Raw genomic sequence first — 17,885 nt, 5'->3', positions numbered from 1 at the left:
TGTTGCTCAATTCATTTCCTCTAGCTGTTCCATTAGAGCTGTACATCAGTAATAGAACCTGTTCTCCAGAATGGCACAAAGTACTTGAATCCTATGAAACAGGTTGTTCTAAAATACTGCAGAAGACTTCCTGATATTTAAAAAAAAATGAAACTTGATAAATTTATATCAGCGAAATGTAGTTTCTTTTTGTTTTGATGACATACACATGTCACTCTAGCTGAAAAATTGAGGCTAATGACAATTTTTTTCAATTGTGTCCTTAACCTCTGTGTTTTCCACAGAAAGAGATTATGCAAAACAGTGAGTGTTATAAGCACACTGGATTCTGACATTTCAAAGAATTTGTAATGGTCTGTTATATTTTTATCCATCAGTGAATGCAAGAAATCACAAAGCACCCATGAATAAATCAGAAAATGCATTCCTGAGGCAGCAAGATACATCTTTCCTCGGTTGTGCACTACTGTGGTGCAGATATATGGAGTTCACATTTTAAAAATAAGTGATTTAAACAGCTATTCAGAATATTTTTCCATTATTATTTTTAACCTTGTAAAAATATTAGGATGTTGATGCTGATTCTTCTAAGATATAAATGTATCTTCTGTTTTGTGGCATGCCATCTGGAATCAGAATTCTATAAATGAAATGAAAAACACCTAACTTTTTTTCACATTATATCTCAAAAATTTTATTTTTCTTTTTGGATTTGCAGGTGGCAAAGGAGGGAAAAAGAAGAAAAGCAAAAATACTGCCAAGCCTCAGAAAAATAATGGTTCAAACTGGGCCAGCGTTCCCCTCCCACCCCCTCCTGTGCAGCCGCTTCCAGGCACAGAGCTGGAACACTACGGGGTGGATCAACAAGAAGCAGGGTAATTTTTTTATTTTTCTGTTGAAGAAAAGTCTGTGGTTTGCGGAGATGAGGCTTCTGGGTTTTTTCTTTTTTTTTTCTTTTTTTTTTCTTTTTTTCTTTTTTTTCCCAAATGACAATGTTATTCTATTTTGTTTAAAAAAAAGGGAATGCTTTATCCTATAGACTTATTGAAGCTCTAGAGGAGGACTGTATGACTAGCTTCTCATGGTAGTGACCGAAGATGGAAATAAAAGTGACTTTGCTTCATCATCGTGTAGGGTTTCTCTGCTTAATCATGCAGAGAATTATCTCACTTCACAGTTAGCCTCATGAATTTTGTTGGGACTGCTTGTAGATTATGGGATTCAGTGAGTAAGGATGACATAATGTGGCTCCTGTATTTTTTCACTGGTTTGATGTTCTCTGTTTTCTGTTGTCTGATGCAACAGAACAAAAAAAACACACATTAAATTGGATTAATTTTAGAAGATCAACCAGTTGGTAATAATCTTCTCATTGGCTTTCAGAAGAAATTTCATAGTTGAGGAAGGCATGTTATTTGTAGGTATTTTTTGAGTTTAAACAACTCTTGAGACTCTGGAACCTTTCACTTATGTCTGAATAGCTTAAACTTATTCTCAAGGACAAAAAATCACATAAAAAGCACTAAATAAGATAGAAGAGACATTTTCTACACAGAGGACAATTATGGAATGCTTTTTATGAAGTGAAATTATATGAAATACCAGATTATCAAACTCTGGAGGAAAATCAGAACATAGAAAAATAGTTTACTGTGATAACTGTGTTGGTGCTTGTATGAATCACTGCAGTTCTTTCTGGGACAAATCTACCTGCTTAAATAGATGGAATAATCAATATTTCCTAATGATGAAGCATATGTTTTTAAAATTGTTGTAATAGTTTTACTGAATAAAAATATTTCAAGTGCTATCTCTTTTGTAAGTACTTCTATGATGAAAATCAGAAGATTTTAATGTTAATTTTTGACTTTTAAAATGAGTAGTAACTAACTGTATGTCAGTGAAGTTCCTTTTAAAATGAAGGCTATATTAGAGGTAGAATTCCAAAGTAAATGTCAAGGAAAATGAGCAAACTTACTGGTTGTAAATATTTTTTGAAATATCAAGATAAAAAGTGCATATAAACATTTTTTCTGTATTCTGTTATAAAAATAAAATAAAATAAATTCAAGATGGTTTAGCTATATAGTATTTGTAATTATCAGTTTATGTCCTTAAAACACATGTTGAGCCATTTCATAAAATAAATAAGCTATAGAAGGTGAAGATTTTCTTCAAGGACAATGGAATAGCATAAAAGGTAAATGGAAATACCATCCAGGGAAATCCCTTGTGACACAGAGCTTCACTTCTCAGTTGCATAAAGTATCTGTTATCTAGCCAGAAGGAATTATATTGGTCACCAAGACAACACTTTGTATTTAAGGATAGGGTAATCACCAGTCTTACAGGTTCCTAACAATTCATTTTTTCCCCTATCTTTTAAATTACTCTTGTATGTGTTTGGTTTTTTTTTAATGGTATCTCATTAAGAGTGGTTATAATAAGATCTTCTGATGTGCATTTTACCAATCAAAGACAAATACAGAATCAAAGATTAGACTTACAGTGTCAGTCTTGAGCTACAGTAATTTGCGAAAAGATTCACTGCAAGCTGCAATGCTTGTACTTCCTGACCTACCCGATACTAATGGCCATTCTGTATTCAGGGGGTTGATCTTGTTTCTGAGGTTTTCAACATGCTAAAATGGAATTAATCATAGACTACATTCTTTATGTTTCCATTATGTTTCCATTAATGTAAAAAATGTGTTTCTTTTTACTTTTTAAACTGTTTTGTTTTTCTTCTCTTTGATATATACTATGTATGACAAGTCACTGTTTTAACTTCAAAATTAATTATATGCAGACATATATATATTATGAATTGCAATTGAACAATGAATTTCTAGTCTGAAAAACTGAACACTTTAATAAAGTTTTTACAGTGTGATATGAAAAGTGAACATTTAGAGCAATAAAAAAAGGAAGCTGGAATGTAAACAGATACTCATTTTTCTGTGCATCTCTTCCTATGACTCTTGAATTCAAGTGTGAGTTTTATGGGCATGAGTATCCCAAATAAACTAAACGATTTTGATATCTTATTTTATGTATTAGAAATTAATATTAGTGTCTTTCTGGTTAATAAATTGCAAGAAACAACCCACAACAGCAATGTCAGAAAAGCTGTCACTTCACTTAAACATAAAAGGAAGAAAAAAACTCTTGAATCTCTTTACCATCTTCTCCCCGGAAGAATCAATGTCTACATTCACCCCCATTTTTCCATAAAATGCAACATGGTAGATTTTGGGATATATTGAATTCCAGTTCAACCTATGAAGAAAGTCTGTTTATTAGTGCTGTTTACCTAGCAAATTCATTCCTGTGAAATTTTCCCCTTCTTCTTGGTCTTCTACAAACTCTCTGCTTGTTCCTTGCTCTTCCACTTATATATACTTCACAGTCTTTGAACTTTCTGTTTTGCCAGTCAGACATTCCTTTTTTTTCTACCTTTTTTAGAAAAGATGCTTTTGCTTGGTTTTATCTTACAAACTTGACAGTAAAGGAATGCTTCTTTCTTATTCATCATCATCTCTTTGTATTTTTCACCAGTAATATGCATGATCTCAAGCCAACCACAGCAGATGTGTCTTCATATAATTATCATTGGTTATTTTTATTTCCTACGATTGATTACAACCTGAAATGGAGTATTAACTGCTGGATGTTAATATATGTGATAGTAAAAATACTGTATTTAGAAACTTATCTTTTGAGAAAAAGTATAGATGATAATACATTTTATATAAAAAATACTTTATTTTATGGCCTAAAGAGGGAAGGTTTTTTTTCCTGCAACAATTTGTGTATTGAAACAGAATTCCTACAGAATGTTCCCTTTATCTATCACTTGTTTTTTTTATTTTGAAGAAGAAACCCTGTCAATGAAGTGAACCAATCTAAAAGAAGAAGATTAATATAGAATAAAAGTACTAAGATTAAAATAAAAATTGTTGGAAACATATTCATTTTTGTCAACTGGACTTAAAATTAGACATCAAGAAATTACAACCACAGGTTCCTAGTGAAATTAAAGAGTTTAGATTTAATAAGATGCACTTAAAAAGGTTGAATGCATTTTTTTCCGAGTTATATTTAACCAAGGAACCAAAAGAACATGGATGTGACCAATATTCACCATGCTAGTTCCAGAAATTTAAATAACTGTATAATTTATATGAGATGTAGTTATAATGTCATGCTTGCTTTTTCTTGCAGATTTATTTTTGGTAAATTGCATGTTAGAACTGATGACTCTTCACGCATTTTACATTATAAAGATACCTGAAATTTTGAAGCTCAGTGTCCTGAGCTTCAGGCTTAGGCTCCTCTCCATTTCAAAGAAAACCTAGTTGAAGATACAGTACTTGTATAGAATCCTTTTGTTAAGAAATAGACTGTCAAGCTGAACATTTGGGGATTTGAAACAAGCAGGGTCAAAAGGCGAGTACCTCCAAAGCTCATTTATGCATTACTGAAAAGTCACTAAGGAGTCTCTTTCAGCCCCGTCCCTTTTAAGGAAGATGCTATTACGCTTAAGCATGAGGTTGAAAGAGTAACAGAGATGTTGCACTGCAGATTTTTAGCAGCATGAGTTAGGATGGTCTCTTCACCCTCAGGTGTCAATGTCATGAGTGAATACTGCAAGGAAAAACAAGTTAAAGCTATTAATACACTGTCTCCTAACAAATTGAATGTATATCATATAACATTTTCTTAAAACTCTCTGTTGTGAAAATGGATAATCTGTCACCCAATAGCTCCTAATACCTAGTGTTAAGATGCAGCATTCAGTTGTCCCTCTGTACACGTATTTGTTTGTGTATATCTGTGTATGGTTACATCTAAATATGAAGTGATACCAGCTTTAATTACAAGATATATCTTCCACAGACTCTCAACTGTTTCAGTCAGATTTTCTTCTGTCCTCAATCTGTAATTTTAAACATGGCCTACAGACTTTTGAATAATGGAAGAGACAATTAGTAAATTTTAGAAATCTTTGTTTTTGCTTAAAGTAAATCTTTTGTTCTTAATATGAGTTATGAAACTTCCCTGTCTCAGTGTTCCCAGCCTTTTTGAAACCCAGCTCCTCATGTGAGAAAATTGTCAGTGATTCATTTTTCTCAGGTAAATTGGTCATTCCTTCCAAATAAGGAACCTTAAAGGAGCATTTTTAAATTACTTCAAGAAATTAACTGTATAACTGAATGCATTATTTGCAGTACTGAGACAAAAAGGTGTACCTTGTCTGAAGACCTTGAAGGTGGGAAGTGACTTAGATGATGCTTGGGAATGGTCTTTGGGGTATGAGATGACTTGACAGTGAAGGAGCTGTGAGAGCTTTTGGTTGTCTACTTGTTTTTTCAAAAGAGCTGTCTATCCTGAGGTATTTGGGAATACACTGGGAGTTAAGAAGACACTCAAGTGTTTGCAGACTGACTGGATATGCTGAGGATGGGAAGAATAGACGGTGTTGAGATTCGAGTACTGTTAGCAGAATGGTGCTCAGCAGAAGCCGTGTTTAGATTAGGGCATTGCTCTGGGGTAGCAGTGCTCAGGATATAGGAACAGGCAGTAGGGCCTACATGTTTTGGTTGATGCTGGTGTCTCTAAGGGACAGGGACCTGGAATGGTACTATATTACAGCCCTGGACTGAAAGGTCCATGATGAAGCCAGAGACAGGAAAGGATTGAATCACTGGCAAAACCTACATAAGAATATAAAACATCTGTTTCTAATCCTGATCAGCTATAGCTTCATCTCTTACACCCTGGATGAAAGATCAAAAAGTACAACCAGAAAAATTTAATACCTATCAGAACATTTCTTATATATATATGAGATTCATTTGGTGTTGAAAAATATTGGTGGTTGCCAGCCTTATTTTGGAGATGTGTGTTGAAGTGTTCAGAAATTTAGCACTGTCTAGGTAAGTCCCAGTAAAGGCTGGTTAGGAGGTGGGGTGCTAGCAGAGCTGTCAACATGTGTACTAAGTGTATCTTGTCGTTTGCACTGCTGCATAGCATATGCCTAGGGCTAGTGCTGCATGAATGTATTACACATCATGGCACATATATAGTCTGTAGAAAGACGAAAAATGGTGTGGAAAGTGTTGCTTCTTGTGTTCAAGAAACATTTAGGTATAGCATTGAGAGACATGTTTTAGTGGGGTTGTTGGTGGTAGGTGGATGGTTGGACTGGATAATCTTGTAGGTCTTTTCCAACCTAGCTAATAATATGATTCTATGATTCTATGATTTATTGAAGCTACAAACTAAAAACAAATAGTAAATTTGCAGACAGATAAAGCGGGAGGTGGGTGTAAGGAAGCACATAAATACAGATCATTGTGATCTTCCAGTACTTGAAAGGAGCTTACAAGCAGGAGGGAGACTGACTTTTTACGCAGGTAGATAGTGATAAGACAAGGGGGGATGAATTTAAACTGAAAGAGGAGAGGTTCAGGTTAGATATTAAGAAGAAATTCTTCATTCAGAGAGTGATGAGTCACTGGCATAGGCTGCCTAGAGAAGCTGTGGATGCCCCATTCCTGGAGGCACTCAAGGCCAGGCTTGATGGATTCCTGGGCAGTCTGATCTGGTGGGTGGCAACCCTGCCTACAGCAGGGGATTGGAACTAGATGATCTTTGAGGTCCCTTCCAACCCAAGCCATTCTGTGATTCTGTGATACAGCTACATAAAGCTCACTCTGTCTTTTAAGAATGCTCCTATTTTCATGTCTACGTCAGTCTTCAATACATTCTCCTAGGATAATGATCCAGGGAGTGAGTTAGTTCATTTTTGTTGCTGATTGTGGAGGAATGTTTCTAACATCAACAAATGTGATTATAGATCTGTAATTATTTTTGTTGCACATCTTACTCAAGTTGCTTAGCAGTTGTGGGAAAAATTAAGGAGAATTGAAGCACGTATGACCCTATTTTCAGTGAAAGTTTTATCTCACACTGCATGTGAGGAATCAAACTGTAGCAAGAATCCTGTATACCCGCTGCTGCACTTCAGAGCTGAGATTTGATGCATACTAAGTTTACTTGGTTTTTATTTTAGATATGACAGTGACGGTTGGTGTCCACCCTTGCCCGTTCAGACCTACCTCCATCAGGGCATGGAGGATGAGCTTGAAGAAGACGATGATCGTGTTCCCACACCTCCTGTGCGAGGAGTAGCTTCATCACCTGCGATCTCCTTTGGGCAACAATCAACTGCAACCCTCACGCCTTCTCCGCGAGAGGAGATGCAGCCAATGCTTCAAGCCCACCTCGATGAATTAACCAGGGCCTACCAGTTTGATATAGCAAAGCAGACATGGTAAATGTTTGAAGGGGGCACTTTTAGTCTGGGAAATGAAAACATAGTATTAATCTATTCCTGAGTGACATAAATATCAATTCTGTTTAACAACATTTTACTAATGTTTCCAAAACTGTAAAATGGAAGAGGAAACAGTAAAACTGTATCTGTAGCGCAAAGGCCTTAAACAGTGGAATATGTTTTTTAAAATCATAATACTTGACTAAAAGGACATAAAAATAATATTCCTCTGCAGTTTTGCATATACTGAATAGTTATCACCCACGTACTGACAACTTGTATGCCGTTCACAATATTCTCAGGCTAGCAAAAGACATGATTTTTATAGGATTTTCAAAAATAATGAATGACTAAAGTTCTGATTAAAAATAATTCTAATTACCTGAAATAGCAGTGTGGCAGCTTTTACTCTTTATCACATGAGAATGATACATTTGTATATCTGGCTGTATTTTGAAACACCAAGAAAATTTCTGATTTGTAGGGAAAACGTAGAAAAGATAGGAAGGAAGTTGTTAGAATTTACAGAGCATATCTTGCATTTCAGAATGCTTTATGCCTATTTAAGAGAAGAGCAAGTAAATACCACAGTAACATTTCCCCTGTAAAACAAACAGAAGCAATCTCTTTGGGGATTGAAAGGGGAACTTGTCATCTGTACCAGAAGGGGATGCAGTGAAGGTCAGTTGCTTTCTGGATGTTCTCTAAGTGGCAGCTGTCCTTTAGAAACTTTTATATCCAGACAAAGCTTGAGACTCTCAGAGGACAGAAGTGAAGCTAGTTACCGAGTGGCATGCTGCCAGCGGGGAAGCGGCTTTCCATACCGGTAAATAAAGCCGCAAAGTTATTCAGCTTGAGCTACCATAAACAGACCAGGCAGGTAGGCAGGCCATGCCAAATCAAAGCCAGCTGTTTTCCCTGAGCTCTGTCGAAGCCTGAAGGCTTCTCTGCAATCTGTGCTCCATCAACAGGGCACTTTGGTCCCACCACAGTGCCGTGCTGCCAAGCATGGAGCCCAGCCTGCTGTGGGACAGGCAGCAGCTAAACTAGGCCTGCTGAAGGTGGCTGGCTTCCCAGATACACATCCTATCTGCACAGGCAATGCTGCTGCATTTTGCAGCTGTTATGCTTTCTACACCCTGCAAAGTGCAGGCACCAGCCTGGTAGCGAGTAATGAGGCAGGGCGCAGTGGCAAAGCCTCTAGCAGCTGACAGGGAAGGTCATGGTCCCTTTCTGCAAAAATGAAAATTGATTAGGGACTTTTGTAATAGGGATAGTAATATACAGGTTATATACTTTGGAATATACATAGGAATATGCAGATTTTAACATCACTCTGCTGTGAGGACATAGTAATTGCACATGAAACTCTGAAAATAATATAGTCAAAAACCTGTATTTTCATGCTAGGTTATTACAGCAGGTTTAGGGGTAAATATTAAGAGCTGCAAATACCAGTGGTTAGAGATTGTTTGGCTGGAGATGCACCATGCTGCCAAAGGGTCTAGCAAAGGCTGTTCAAAGTCAGTGGAAAATCCTCCATTCTCGGAAGTGGGAAGGAAGATTTGTTTGTTTTCCTTCCACAAGTTTAACCTGTCCACTATAGAAAGAAAAAACAACAAGATGAGACCTGTCATCAGGTTACTGTAGGAGTAACTGAAGAGATGTTTAGAGACCAGCCATTAGGAATTTAAAAGCACATTACTAGATTACTAGAAAAGTATGTAATCATTATGGCCTCGATCCAGCAAATCACTTAAATATATGCTTAACTACAAGTACATGAGAAATTGACTTCAATTGTTCTATCACATGCTTAACATTAAGCATATACTTAAGTATTTTGCTTGATGGGGAACTAATCATGCTGTTTATTGAGGGTTAGTTAGATCACAGTGCCCTTTAGTGCAGTGTTTTGAATACTGCATAGCCAAGAGCCTGGTGTCCAGGCAGAAAAATATTCAAGAGCTGTTCATCAGAAGGAGGTTGTATATTAGAAAGACAGGCTTTGCTCTGCAAATAAGCTTCAGACTAAGCAACAATTTAAAGCCTACACACAAAGGTGGAAAGAGATTCCAGCGGTACGTAACATTTACTATGACATTCTCTGATCCAATAGATTAACATTATGAAAAAAACCAACTGTTTGAATAAGGAGAATTACTGTACTTAGGAAATGTAGGCAATAAAATAGCACCAGGAGCTCGGTAAAAATGTATGAGAGCTAGGTAGCCAAACAGGTGACATTTGCAATTTTCTCTGTTATGCTGGTGTCCTAGCAAAAGACCAGCAGAGTCCTGGATCCCGCCCAGAATTCTGTCAGTTGGCATCAGGTCACAGCACCTCATGGATGGACACCCAAGGGCTCCCACGTGGCTCAGCTAGCAAATTCAAGCCCCATACACACCCTTATGCCAAGGCCAGCCGTGTCTGGGTCCCTCAGCACAGCTTGCTGTGTACCTGTAGTGCTGTAGAAAATGCTGCAGTGAAAGCTGATGGTTGTTTTCCTCTGAGAGGACCATATAAGGGAAACTCCAAACCCAGTGCTTGGCTTTGGTCATGTAATTATTCTGTGGATTTTTTTTATCTTTGTTTTTCTTTTTTTTTTTTTTTAAATTGCATGCAGTAATCTCACGCATGCATTCCCTAATACCACTGCAATTAAGTCAATTAAACTACTTGAAATAAAGTAAAAAGTCCTTAATGATAATAGATTCATCGGACTTGAAAATTTCTTCTGTCCTACAGGCCATTTCCTTCTCTTCAGGGTGAGTTTGACGACAGACCATTGAGTCTGTTCAGGCAGAGGTGTGAAATTTAATTTTGGCTCAAATGCCTGATTTGCAAGGTGAAATGTAGGGTTAGACATTTATATGCTAGGTTGGGATTTAGAATTGGGCTTTTCCATGGACTTCCTACACACTACTGTGTATATCCATTCCTCACCTGTTAAAGGACAATCTCAACCTTCTCTGTGTAATAGGAGGGGTAGTATATTTAATATGGAAAAGTGTGCAGATACTCTGTTATGATGAAAAACTGATCTGATTTTTCTTGAGTTTGAACTAACAAGCATGTTTTGTAAATCTGCTTCAGGGCTTATTGAGAGGCTTATCTTCTACTGACCACAAGGTACAAATTCTCATCCATTCTGATGCCTTTTTCTTGTCTGTTTGTTTGTGTAGGCACATCCAAAGCAATACACAACCTCCTCAGGCTCCAGTTCCACCCCTAGGATATGTATCTGGAAACCTTATTTCAGACTTGGAAACAGATGTTCCAGATGATGATGAGGATGATATTGAAGAAGAAACTCTAGAAATCAATAGGCCACTGAGAGGTCTAGAACATACTCCAGGCTCCAGTATGGACAATTTAGACAGCTCTGTGACAGGTAACCAAACACAGTAAACATAACACCAGCTTGTTCCTCACAGTAAAAGACATCACAAAACAAACACTCTTAAAGTGAAAATTTATTCCACTCTATTTCTGTAACATTTAAAATGTGTTAATATTGAACACTAAGTTAAAGAAGGATTTGAAAATACTTTGCTTTGCTGCAAAATGATAAGAAAATTCATGAATTTTAAAAAGCTTTAAAGACTTAAAAGAAAACTCAATTATATCCTAGCTTTCATGAAAAGTTCACTCTACTGGAGAAGCAAGCCAGTTACATAAAAAGGAGGGGGAAGACTTCAGCTTTGGAATATATATTCCGTACATCAGGAATAGCATAAAAATGTTATCTTAAATAATTTTCAGATATTTTGCTGGGTAAATGCTTTTACAGATGAACATGAAGAAATTAGGAGACTTTAGAATAAGCATAGTTAGATCAGCACAACATTCAGTTCTAGTGTAAATATAACATTTATGTTGGAAAAAAATGTGTATTTTGAACGTACTTTGCATTGCAGAATTTAGTAATTGTTCTCTTTCACTTAAGGTATTTAATTATTCTGATACTTCACTGCTTTTCACCCTGTTACAACAGGGATCATCAAAGGGGACCTAGAATAGTATGATAACTTAATGTACAGAATCTGAATAAGTAAAATTGCTGTTGATGAAATATAGGCAGTGAAATATATTTTTAAAAAAATGCAGACTGTATATGGACACGTTAAACTTTTTTAGATATCACTGAATTTCCCTTAGGCTGAACTTCGACTTCTATACAATATACTATATCTATAATATTCAGCTTTATTGTAGACCCAGATGTGTATAGTGTCCATAGCTCATGACAGCTGGTGGGTGCCTCTTCAGTCTTTGAGCTCTGTGGAAGAACACTAGTTGTTAACTGCACCTGCAAAGAGACTGGCTCACTAAAACATTACTACAACAGCATGGCTTATTTTCTTCTCCTTGTTGTGAACTTTGGAAATTTCAAGGATTTTGCACCTTTATTTAAACACCGTTATTCTGAAAACACTGCAGGAATATGACAGTAATGGAGCATCAATACCTATAATTTCCTTCCTTTTCCCTTGCTGAATTAAATAGTGTGTTGCTTTATCCCACTTTCCAGACTTTTACCTCACCCTAGGGCCAGACTGCTTGCCAATCTAATTAAGACTTAAGAACTGTAGCTCTTCTGCTGTGATTTGAAACCCGGGTCCAACTGAAGGCTGTAGAGTTAAAGTTTAAATCCCTGAATTCAGAAGGTTAACTTATTAGTGCATGAGTATGTTAAGTCACTTTGCTTGAATTTCTAGTGTAATCTCCTTCAGGCTATAATTCTGCATATTTTTGCATATCTCACTAATGGCTCAGAAGCGTTTCCATTAGAAATGCAGTAAGGGTTTTACACCAGTAATACAGAAATAAATAAATTAATGATCTGGCTGCCATATATTTTCTGTTTGGTATGTATTAATATGTCAGTGTTGATATAACTGTAAATCATAAAATGAGTGTTTTGCACATTTACATTTTCACCTAATATTTGAGACCAACCTACCAAGTGAAAAGTAAGGAATAGCTGTCTTTCTGTTCTGATTCAAAGACTTCAGTGCCCATTGCAGTTTATGCTTTTATGAATAAGATTCAAGCTTTTTTTTTTACTTTTTTACTACTTATAAAAGTAGTTTAATTATTGTGGTGTTAAAAGACCTGCTTTTTTTTTTTTTTTTTTTTTTTTTAAGAAATTGAACAGAACTTGGTAACCTAGGCTGGGAATGTATGCAAAGAGATCAAATTCACACCCACTTGTCCCCACCACCACCTTGATGTTGGTTCATCTAGCTGAAAATTAGGGCTTTTCTTTTGTTTTCTTTTCTTTGCTCGTTTAATTCCGAGCTGGATCTGTTCCTCGATCTGGTTCACTGCATGGCAATGTGTTTGCTGGCACTGCAGGAGGGTTCTGTGCAGCCGGAAAGAAAGCAAAATGACAAGCTACCCGAATAGCTTACAGCCAACACTTAGATTGACATAAAGCACTTATGAAACTATAACCTTGCAAAAATGCATCCAGTGCGTTCTAAATGATCTATAAAATTGCAAACTCTTGGAATAAAAAAAACTGCTTCTGTTTTTCTTAGTTACTAGGTGGGCAAAACCTCAATATTCCGAGTTCGGCTTGCTTTTTATTAGGAGATGGAAGGAAATTGCTTATTTTATTTAGGGGAGTTGTTTCAAAGGAGAATTTTAATTTTGTGTCTCTGTTTCTGCTAACCCGTCCAGGTTGCATTTGCTAGTGTTAAAGAGGGCACAAAAGAAATTGTGTCCATTGTTTCTAAGCTGTTTCTCATTCTTTAACTTGATTGCTTTTAGAATACTGTTGAAGAACTAAATTGTTTTTTCTTCAACTGAGAAAATAAAAGCTACTTCTTTATATAGGGCTCTCAATGATTTAAACCAGCATATTCCTAGGAATCTTTATAGCATGTTTTTACTTTAAACATACTAAAAAACAGAGGCAAATGAGAACAGCTAACCTGGAAGAAGCAGTTTTTCTGTACATTTTTAAGCATGTCCTGTGAGTTCAGTGTCTGTAAGAAAACTAAGTTGGCATTCCTTGATCCGGATTTGCCCAGAACGGAGTTGCTGTACAGTGAGTAGGATGCGTTTCCTTGAACTGTTAGCATGCCTCAGTGATGACTTGAAGATGCCCACTCCTGGAGTGCAATGGTACTTTGTTTTTCACGGCTGAGCTGAGACTGAGGTTTTCATCCAGTGCCAGAAGTGGGATTCTCAGTGGGGAAATGCTAGCGCTGGGTGAACTGAGCTCAAACTGCTAAATTTCACTGCAGCTATAGTGTTGCTCCTATAAACTGTTTAAAAGTCAGGTTGTCTTCCAAGCTGTTGAGTTTTAGTTACACCTAACTGAAGATTCAGACAGGGGTTTAATCTACACTATTAAGGTTTTCTCTTTACAGGTGGCAGAGATATAATGTTGACAGGTATAACAGAATGAAAAGAAAGGAGAAGTGCACTGTATCTTAGCATTTTCCAGATATTGCAAAGAAAACTCAAGGAGGGAGGCTTACATTTGACTGTTTGTGGGTCAGAACGAGAAAGTAAAGCCCACATTTTAATTTGTTCCCAGCACAGTTTGCTAGGATACTAAGTTCCTGATTATGATTTAAAGAAACAAGCAAACACAAAACCAGATAAAACCAAACAATAACAAACAAACAAGCAAAACCCTGAAAAGCAGCTGTAAAATTTCTACTGACTTTTAATACACAATCACTTAAGGTTCTTCTTATTTTCAAAGACACATTGAAATATGCTTTTTCTTTTGCTTATTTTTAACATTTGTATTTATAATGTGCAGAATTATGACATGAATGGTCACAAAGAGTCTTTTATATTATTATCATTAATCGACTTAATTTCATGTGATGACTGTAGGAATTTTTCTTTTTTTTTCAATGAAATCAGTGAGAAGAACGCTAGATTTTGTCAGATAAAAATATTATTGTTTGGGGGCTTTCTTCATCCTGCCTTTACCTTTTTCCTTCTACAGCTCCACCAGTGAAGCTGGTAGTTCAGTCCTAGAGCATTTTTACTAAGGGGAGAGATAGACCCATTAACTAGCATGGACATTAGAACAGGCTCTTTTCCTACCTAACTGATAGAAGCAGGGAGATATTCTTGTAAAGAGTACCATTGTATATGGATAACAAAACTGATATTTTTAAAATAAACTTATATAGATTTGAAATTATAAAGATTGCCATAGGATGTATAGCTCAGCAAGGAAGAAAATCTCTTATTTGACATGTTTTAGTCTTGATTAAAAGAATCAGTGGTCACTGTATGGTAAAAGTTGTTCATTCATTGCACCTGAGCACAAATGGAATGATTCTTGAAAATTGCACAAAATGACTTTGGTGAGCCGTATTTTATCAAGGCAGAGTTCAATATTTGTATTGATTTGGTTAGGAATGCCTATTGCAGAAGATTCTATTTTGTAAGCAGTTAGACAGATTGCATTTAATAGGAAGAATGTGTTTTGTGGATTAAATATGTACTCAGAAAATAGGAAACTGGTAGGTTTTGTATGTCATAAAAATGGTAATGCAACAATTAGCAGGGTCATATTATAAAGCACAGACTTTACTCTAGCTTAATGGATCTAGGGATATGCATTCATCAGCAAGGATGGATTTAGCATAAAACGACATGTAAATGAATTGATGACTGATCATAAATTAATTTTAGTGTTGAAGAAGTAATAGAGACACAGCAAGATGCCACTTTATCATAGTATTTTATTGCTCAGCAACATTTGAGCAACTACTTAATGTTCTGGGTGCATTTCTTTCCTAACAGCTTGAATAAATTTGAGAATTTTTTTGTGCTTTTCAGCAATATGGAAACCAAAAAATCTAGGAAGATTGAAAATGCAAACACAGATAAATTTGGCTAAGTGGCATAAATTAATTTTTCATTACATGGTTATGAAAAGCATTAATTATGCTTGGACCTCTGAAATGTCAGATATGTATATATGTTTTGACTCCACTTATTTAGAGCTTAACACGACTTCCACTCTCCCCCCACAAAAAAAGTGTTTATTTTAGGTGTGTACAGTTAATATTTGGGGCATCTCTGAGGAAGTATACTGTGAAGTATAAACCCAGGCCAAGTTTTTGAAGTATGGTCTTACTTATATTCTGTATTCAGCATCTTCCATTATTCTTTTTTATCTAATGGCACAATGACTGTTGCCCCCTTTTATTTAATTACTTCCATTAAAATTAGTGGTCATTCTTTATAATTGTGACCTAAAAGAGGTCTATGCCTTCAGCCTGTACACAGGATAGAGGATTTCAGCATCAGCCCCTGGGGACTTCATTCACATCTCACAATCCTGAGCAGCCTGGTCCTGTTCCATTGGAATGCCTGCAGAGAAGGAGGCATGTAATGTTAGCGTGTGCACACACATACAAGTCCCAGTTGTATGTGTGTCCCATACAAGACATCAGTTATTACCTTTAAGCGTGTAGATTTTTGTGCATGCAGAGAAGTACTACATGGAATTTTCAAAAACGTTAGGTTTTCTGTGAGCATATTTTGTTTCACAAGTGCATTAGACTTTTTTTTTACCTGAAGTAAACAAGACTACATCTTACAAAGAAAAAATAGGGTTTTAATTGTAGGCAAAATGCCACTAAAAGCTGTAACGTGCAGCCTACAAGGAGCTGGCACCTCTATTCCTTTTACCCTTCCCTGAGAGCAAGGAGCTTTCTGTTTGCATTAGCACCAAGAGATATTTTATGGAGCAAGAAAACAGAGTTCAACATTTCACAGAGTTGATTTTGTTCCGCATAAAGCATTTACTGCTGCTGTCAGCAAGAGTAAAATTTACAGTTGCCAAAAAGCGTAAAAACTCAAATGTGCTCTTGGAGAACACACAGTGAGCTGCATGTAAAGGAGACACTAAAAGCCTATTTCATTCCGTCTGAAAATGCACAGTTGATCTGAAAGAGATGTCAGCATCTCTTATGCCGCCTTTATTCAGAGAGAAACAAAAGTGTGCTGGTATGTGCCATTAGGGAAGGCATCCCCCTGCACGCAATGTGAAGGCAGCTGCATAGAGGTCTGAGGGGCCTGGGCTGGGCCGCAGCAGGCTTGCGCCTACTGGGCCATGTCTGTGCTTCCGGAGGGCAAAAAAAGCCAGAGTGCTGCTGGGGAAAAAAGATAGCAAACAGGAAAACTTGATAGCTCAGGAACTAGTGGAAAAAATGTGGAGATTTCACTGTTAGCTTGCTGACTTGAGCAGTTTTGAAGAGCTTTTTTCAGTTTCCAGCCCACAGATGATCCACTAACCAGAAGTAACATTGCTTTAGTTGTTAGGTGTGTTGATGTCCTCAGCCAGTAAAGCTCATGTCCATGCAAGGACTGAGCTGCTGTCAACCCATGGGCAGGGCACCTGTTCTAGCCTGGCTGGTGTTTATTGTCCATTAGAGGTCAGGAGGTCAGGAGCAGATCCCCTAGAGGGTTGCCTGAAAAACTGGGATTCTGATGGCAGTGCTCCACTATCACTTGTAGGTAGGTGTTGTTAAGAAAATCTGGCATGGATATGTGTGTGTAGAGAGGTAAGTGTATAAACACTCACTGGGGAGAGCATTATGAACTTTTGCAGATTTTTAGTCTATTGCATGCTTCAACTGTGGATATTTTTTTAAACTAGATTAAGTCCTTCTAAGAGCAGATGGAATATAGCAACTGCTCCTAGATACACCCTAAAAGTATTCCATCCAAACAATCATGTGTATTATATGCTGTGTAACTGGTAAGTGGTTAGCAGATGGGCATAGCAATGTGAGCAAATGAAAATTCAAACATAATTTTGTTGAAAAGATCCATTGTTTTGTCTACAGATATAGAAAACCTATGTATGCTCATACATACCTTATTCTGTATATATTTTCATGTATCTACATACACACTAGAATGTATAAAATACTTGGGCCATGGAACTAACAAAATACGTCATAAATTTTCAGCACCTGAATATCTTTCTTTGATATCTGTGAGTCTAGTCCTATTTTTATGTTTCAGCTTCTGCTTACATATTTTGCAGAATGTGTTGATAAGCAATTGTTTGAAAATGTTCTCAGCTATAGCATTTCATTTTCTTACATCTTCATGAAGTGTTTTATCTCTAGTATCTCTTTTCATACATCATCAATAACTGTTGCTAAGACTTTACTCTCCTTTCTCTCTGATGTCCTATTACACTTTGATTGTTAGTTCAGTTTGTTCCTCTTCTCAAGGAAATTCAGCTTCAGCCTTCCCTTGCTGCTATCTAGACTTCCTTACATCTGTTTGCATCAGGTCAAGTCTGTTTGGAAAATAACAATTTTGAGTGTGCTCTTGGCAAGCAGAATCAAACTCTGTCACTCTCTGTTGCACTTAACACACTTTCTGCCTGTCAGACCTCCATAGACCTCTTCAGTTTCTTTTTTTGTATCTTAGGAGCGCACGGACTTTTGTTATTATAGCCTGCCACTTTGCTGACATCAAAGGATTCAGTCACTGCAGCATCACAAAATAATCCATTGTTCTTAGGGTTTGTACTGCA

General features: G+C 36.6%; 1 protein-coding gene across 9 annotated transcripts in view; it reads left to right on the top strand.

Annotated features, from left to right (window-relative positions):
* The window catches only part of ROBO2 (roundabout guidance receptor 2), a 461,596-nt gene that overhangs the window by 421,885 nt on the left and 21,826 nt on the right, over positions 1–17,885 (top strand). For all 9 annotated transcript variants that reach the window (XM_021403192.1, XM_021403137.1, XM_021403173.1 and 6 more), the window contains 3 exons: positions 719–875; positions 7,079–7,339; positions 10,528–10,736. In XM_021403192.1, the coding sequence (XP_021258867.1) occupies positions 719–875; positions 7,079–7,339; positions 10,528–10,736 (627 nt within the window). The remainder of the gene's footprint in view (positions 1–718; positions 876–7,078; positions 7,340–10,527; positions 10,737–17,885) is intronic.

The sequence above is a fragment of the Numida meleagris genome, chromosome 1 (genome assembly GCF_002078875.1).
Source record: "Numida meleagris isolate 19003 breed g44 Domestic line chromosome 1, NumMel1.0, whole genome shotgun sequence".
Lineage (NCBI taxonomy): Eukaryota > Metazoa > Chordata > Aves > Galliformes > Numididae > Numida > Numida meleagris.
The sequence above is the reverse complement of the archived record's forward strand: the minus strand, read 5'-3'. Positions and strand labels throughout refer to the sequence as shown.